We start from the raw sequence: 6,953 nt of genomic DNA, 5'->3' as shown, positions 1-6,953 counted from the left end.
TGTATTTTTTCTGTAGGTCTTTCTTTCAAGAAGTATCTTCTGTTCTTTGAAGATTTCTTTAATATTTAAAGCTAAGCTTTTTTTTTTTTTTTAGGGAAAATACTATTATTTAAAACTCTTTATTGTGAATTGAGTGAAGGTTTACAGAGCAAACAATCAATTTTACATTTGGCAAATCATATACTTTGTTTCATTATAGTGCTTGCAATCCCCTCCATGTAAAAACAGTTAACAGTATTTACCTTTCTTCACTTTAACTCTTATACTCCTCCTGGTAACTCCTGCTACCTTTATCTTTCCTCTGCCAACCTCTTTCTTATTGTAGATTGCCTTCCTTGTCACCCAAGTTAACATGTGTGGCACTGTAGTATAAAGTTGGATTGAACCCAAAGGTTGGTGGTTCAAACTCACCAGCCACTCCTTGAAAACATTGTACAGGGTCACTATGAGTTGGAACCGACTTGATGGCACATAACAACAACAGCAAAATTTTGCATAATTTTCCTTTCCTTCTTTGAATTTGATTTAAACATTTAAATAATTATTTTAAAAATCAAACAGTTAGTGGTTGCATTTCTTCTTTATTGTAACTCAAGAATCAATTTTGAAATAATATATCTCATTAAATACTACTATTTTTGTTTACTCATAAAGATATGTCTTATCTCTAAACCTATGATGTTGTTGTTGTTGTTGTTAAGTGCCGTCGAGTCGGTTCCGACCCATAGCGACCCTAAACAGGGTTTCCGAGGCTGTAAATCTTTATGGGAGCAGAAAGCCTTATCTTTCGCCCGCGGAACAGCTGGTAGTTTTGAACTGTTGACCTTGCGGTTCACAGCCCGATTCATAACCACTATGCTACCAGAGCTCCTTAAACCTATGATGCTGTGTTGTTATTAGGTGCTGTGTTGCTATTAGGTCAAATCTGACTCATAGTGACCTCACATACAGGGTTTCAAGTAAGCATCTCTCAAATCCAAGTATCCATATATCTCAATTCATTACCACACTATATTATTACATTCTGTAATGGACTATACATTACATTCATCACCACACTATATTATACATTCTGTAATGGACTATACATTACATTCATTACCACACTATATTATACATTCTGTAATGTACTATATATGACATTCATTACCATGCTATATCATACATTCTGTAATGTACTATATATGATATTCACTACCGCACTGTATTATTGCATTCTGTAATGTACTATATATGACATTCATTACTGCACTATATTATTACATTCTATAATGTACTATATATGACATTCATTACCACATTATAAGATTGAATTTATGGACAACACTCTCATACCCTCAATTATCCTCAATACATTTTGTATGAAAAGACATCATTGAAAAATTATTTGACTTTTCTATTAAGTATTATAAAAAGTGAATTTGCTGCTTTCGTTTTTTTATATTATATCTTTTAGAAGTAGTTTATCTAGAATTTTAAAGTTGTTCTTCTCCAAATGTTTGCAATTTTCTTTTAAATGTACAATTCACTTTTTAAACAACCGTTTTATTTTAGTATTAATTGATAAACTTGAAGAAGATAGTTTCAAATCTATGTCCTAAGTGTTGTGCAACAATAAATTCATTCCTGCCAAGTAGATTCTGACTCATGGCAGTCCTGTAGGACAGAATAGAATTGCCTCATAGGGTTTCCACAGATACAATCTTGATGGTTGCACATTGCTGCATCTTTCTCCCAGGGAGCCTCTGGTAGGTTTGAAATTCTGCTCTTCTGGTTAGCAAACAAGTTCATATCCATTGCATCACCAGGACTCCATAAAATCATGAGCCATTTAAAGGGATTTTTGACATTTTTTAAATATATATTGTTAAAGAGGACCAATATATTAATCACATAATTCTTAAAACTAAAACTGGAAAGATAATGAAACAATACCACATTTTCCTTTTGATCTTGGAAAACTTCAGTTTTAGATGTACTGCAGAGCCAGAACCACACAAAATGGCAGTATCGATCTTGAATAATGGACTCCTGGTGTGGCGTTGTAGGATCAGCACTGGACTGCAAACCACAAGGTCAGCAATTCAAACCCACCAGCTGCTCCTCAGAAACCTTATATAGAGTCACTATGGGCAGGAACTAACTCTATGATGCTTAACAACAACAACAATGACATCCTGAAAACTATGTGTTACTCTTATTTAATCTTCTGTAAATACCCAGAAGCTGATATGTTTGGGTGTAGTTATATTGTATTGCCATGCTCTTCTAGACACAGACTCAACTAAAAAATGACTACATTCAAAAAACTGTTGATCTAGACACTTCCCCTAAAAACTGAAAAGGAAAATTAGAAAAAAAATATTTTCTAAAAGAAAGTTATTTTCCCAGTAAGTAAATAATTACCTGCTCTTCGCTACCATGCACTTCTTTGATATTTTATGTCTTTGCAGTTCATTTTGTATGTATTTAATTTATCAGCCATATTTGTCCCTGAGTTCTGAAGCTATACATTTCACTTCTTGCTAGGCATTTCCACCTGAATTTCCTACAGATTCTTGAACTCAGTAAGATATTCTCTTATAGAAATTTACTTGCCTTAGTTACCTAGTGTTGCTATAACAGAAAAACCACAAACAGATGACTTTAATAAACAGATATTTATTCTCTCTGAGTTTAGAAGGCTAAAAAATTTAGGATGCCAGGTATAAGAGAAGCCTTTTTCTTTACGTCAGCGCCAAGGGATGTTCAGTGGCATCAGTCTTCCTCTTTGTCTAGGAGTTTCTCAGTATAGGAACCGCAAGTCCAAAGGATGTTCTACTCCTCCCAGATTTTTATTCTTGGTGGTTTCTGCTCACTTATCTCTTTCATATTTCAAAAGATACAATTCTAAACCTATTTCATTAGCGTTGTTGTTATGTGCCGTGGAGTCGGTTCCGACTCATAGTGACCCTGTACAGGGTTTCCGAGGCTGTAAATCTTTACCGGAGCAGAAAGCCTCATCTTGCTTCCGCGGAACAGCTGGTAGTTTCGAACTGCTGACCTTGCGGTTCACAGCCGGATTCGTAACCACTACGCTACCAGAGCTCCTTATTTCATTAGCATAATTGCCTCTAATTCTGCCTTATTAGCACTCAGGATTTATGACACATAAGATAATTATATCGAATTACAAAATAAAAGACTAATTACATAATGCTGAATAACATTGCTTAGCAAATTTGACACATATTTGGAGAAGACACAATTAAATACATAATAATTTCACTTCTTTTGTTCCTACACCCGTTAATAACAGCATCACTGTCTGATTGGTATAGACAGAAACTTGGGATTTATTTTTTATTTCAATTTCTTTTACATTCCTCTGATCTTGTACTTTCTAAGTAAGTTCATCTCTGAAAGAGTTCCTGAATCCATTAACGTCTCTTCTTTCTCACTGTTACTGTTTTTTGTACCTTTTTTTTTTTTTAATATAATTTCTTCTTCTAGTTATTGAGAAGTCTTCTAAATAATTTCTTACTCCACTAGTCTTCATATTGCCCTGAGAGTGATTCTGAATTGTATATTTGAAGATATCACTAACCTTTGCAATGATTCAATAACTTCTGATTTTCATAGATAATCAAAGTCAGTTTCAGTGTTAGAGGGGGGTTTGTCCTGAAGGAATTTGATTGCTTGCCTTGATGGTTACCTGGAGAACAACTTGCTTATTTTTATAGTAGCCAGTCATACTGCCATTTTTATTGTTGAGTTTTTCCTGCTGATCTTTCTTTGAAGATGTAGCTTCTGTTGTTCTAGCTGTTCCAAGCTGGTCTGCTTGTCCTTTCTAGTGGGAAGGTCTCACCTCAGAAGGTTCTGGAAGGGACTCAGGATTCCACCTAAGGTCCTATACTCTGTAAAGGCTTTGCATGAGGCCTATGTCACTGGGCAAATTGTAGAACCCCTTTTAGGTATTCCAATTAGTTATAGGCTGAAGGCGGGCTTACAAGTTTTCTCTAATCATGTTTCCCAACATTCCTTTCTCTCCAACTCAAATGTCCATTTTACAATAGTATGCAAGGGAAACCAATAGACATCTTAGGTATTTATTTTTGCTCTTATTACAGTATTTAATAATTAAATGTCACAAGGTCATCTGTCAAATTCCTTTGACTTTCTAAACTAAATATAGATTTAATGCTAAAACCATTATCACTGAGTTTTGTATTTTACTTTTCAATAAAAATAGTTTCATTAACTCCTGATACAGGAGAACAAAGGCATACTAATACAATACAATGTAGTAAAACAAAGACCTTAAGAATAACGTCTTGAGTTTTCTAAGAGCTCATGTAGTGCTTTTTTTTTTGTTTTTGTTTTTCTTAATTAGAAAAGAACTTTTATTCTTTTCTTGTTTTGGCACTTATTTGACTGTGAACAGTCATTGTCTCTCTTTATGCTGAGGGCAAATAGCGAAATTTTTAGAGCGAATAAGCGAAAGTATGGGGAAGAAAAGAAAAAAAAATTAAGATGAGGTGAGAGGGTGAAAAGACAGAAGATTTTGTGTAGTCTATAATAAAGATGTAAGAATAATACTTTTTTCCTATTACAATTACTTGAGTTTCTATCACTAAGAATGCATTCAGCTTTCACTGAGTGTATATCACATATTTACAATGACTTTAAGAAAATGATTATATTTTTACAAGGAGATGTTGTTAACCTTGAGTAAGCATAAAGAAGATATTCTCTGAAAATGCAGACATTCTGACATACACTCTAGTTTGTTGATTGAGAGAAATTTAAGCAACAAAGTTTAAACCACACTCTTATCCACCTGGACTCCCTTGCCTGGTTCAATCTTTTCATGTATCTATTCTGTACTAGATAATCGGCGTTCACAAATAGAACATTTCTAGTTCAGACTGCCTATTTGTATTTGTGAGAGCGCTGCACATGATGGTTTGAATGTGAATTAAGAAAAAAATTGTCATAGCTTGAGAAAGGAAAGAAGCTCACTTAGATATTGAAACAACACATTTAAACACTATTCTTATTTTTGAATTATATGGCATACTAATGTCTAAAAGAGTACTTTTGAGTAATTTTGAATCTCAGAAAGTAATGCAAAAATGAAAAGGCATTATACATTAAGGGGGAGGTCAGCACAAAATGATTAAGGCAAAGGTTAAAAAAATAATGCAAGGTTTGCAAAACTAGAGGAAAATTAGCAATCAGTATTGATAATACAAGTGAGAGGACAGTGCAAACATGTTAGGAAGATGGTTCTTAGAAAAAGGAACAATTTTAAGTGACTTTAGTCTGAATTCATAGAATTAACTATCTTTAACATGTCATTTAAATGTTTCATTCGGAGCTGAATGATATCAGAAATGCTATTCTATAAAGAGATTTGGAAACTTTAAAATATGTTGAGATCTATACTTCTCAAATTCATTCATAAATTTGGTGTGACATGATAATGAAATTTTCTAAGAATTAATTTCATGCACTTTGACATTAACATTTCTTTCAGGGAAATTAAAACTGCATGTTATATAAAATATCTTAAATCTATGGTTCCTTAACTTCTTGGTGTACATGTTTCAAGCTTACTGCAGATCCATTTTCTAAGCAAATGACTACTGGCACTGCTGATGCCGATTTTGTGTAGATAAGCACATTCTCCAAATCCAATAATTTTAAACCTGAAACAAAAAACAGAAAAAAAAGGCTTAAGAATAAATGGGCAGTGAAAGGACTAGAGAAAAAAGTTTCCTTTGCTGCTGGTGTGGCATTGTAAGATATGCTCTGAACTAACCAAAAGTTCTGCAGTTCAAATCCTCCAGTCGCTCTGTTGGAATAGGATACAGGGTCACTGTGAGTCAGAACAGATTCAATGACATTTAACAATAGCAACACGAGCTTTTTACTCTAGCCTAATGTCATAGCGCTAGAATGTAAAGCAAAGTAAATTCATGCGCTTTGGCTAGAACATAACTTTATAAACTCAGAAATCTATAACAAATATGGTGGAGTGGCCCTGAGTTCAGCTCTGTTATTGTTAAGTGTTGTTGAGTTGATTCTTACTACTAGCAACCGTAAATAAGGTTTTGAAGGCTGTACATTTTTGCAGGAGCAGAAAGCCTTATTTTTCTCTCAAGGAACAGTTGATGGACTCAAAGAACCAACCTTGTGGTTAGCAGCTCAGTGCTTATCCTACAGAGCCACAGAACTCCCAAGTCCTGCTCTAGACTGTAAATTACATAGCTAGGACTTACCAACCACTGTATAGGTTTCCATCTATCCACTTCCAAGCCTCTCCTGGTTTTCGACTCAGTCCAATCCAATATTGAGAATGATCAGAATATCGTTTCAGGAACTCCTTTAATGAAGTATATTTATAGACTGAACACCAAATACTAAATCATTTTCTTACATCTTACTCAGTACACTTTTAATGGAAATGCAGACTTTTCTATTTGGAAATGATCTTAGAAGGCACATTGTCTTTTTCTGACTCATGGCTTGGGCTACTTCTACAAAAATTTTAGTAGTAAATTGTATTGAGTAGCTTTCCTACTTCTGTTTTGCAATAAAGCTTTTATAAGTCCGACATTTTCTGTTTTGTGAAGGCTTAGTCAAAGTTGCAAATAAATTTGTCTAGGTTTCATCCCTTTTGTTGTTCTTTTTAAGTGTTGTAGAGTTGATTCCAAGTCATGGTAACCTTGTGTAAGGTTTCCAAGGAACCGCTGGTTGGTTTGAACCACTGACCTTGCATTTCCCTGTCCAGTGATTATCCTACATCGACACAACAAAACTCCTCATGCCTTTTAGAATGGGTGGACTTTTGGTTAGCAATAAAATTTACTGTATCGTTTATAGCTCTTTCAGGTTGTTCTTTATAATTAATTCTAACACATTATAATTAAGGCACTTGGAGCTGTGGGTTAATGTGCCAGACTGCAAAG

The 6,953-nt window shown here is 34.2% G+C and overlaps 1 protein-coding gene across 1 annotated transcript in view; it reads right to left on the bottom strand.

Annotated features, from left to right (window-relative positions):
* Nucleotides 1–5,566: 5,566 nt before the first annotated feature.
* Nucleotides 5,567–6,953, bottom strand: part of LOC102827375 (C-type lectin domain family 2 member D-like) — a 40,036-nt gene continuing 38,649 nt past the window's right edge. The window contains exons 5-6 of the mRNA XM_006875480.1: nt 6,264–6,367; nt 5,567–5,690 (exon numbers count right to left, since the gene is read on the bottom strand). Of these exons, the coding sequence (XP_006875542.1) occupies nt 5,567–5,690; nt 6,264–6,367 (228 nt within the window). The remainder of the gene's footprint in view (nt 5,691–6,263; nt 6,368–6,953) is intronic.

The sequence above is a fragment of the Chrysochloris asiatica genome, unplaced genomic scaffold (genome assembly GCF_000296735.1).
Source record: "Chrysochloris asiatica unplaced genomic scaffold, ChrAsi1.0 scaffold00328, whole genome shotgun sequence".
Lineage (NCBI taxonomy): Eukaryota > Metazoa > Chordata > Mammalia > Afrosoricida > Chrysochloridae > Chrysochloris > Chrysochloris asiatica.
The sequence above is the reverse complement of the archived record's forward strand: the minus strand, read 5'-3'. Positions and strand labels throughout refer to the sequence as shown.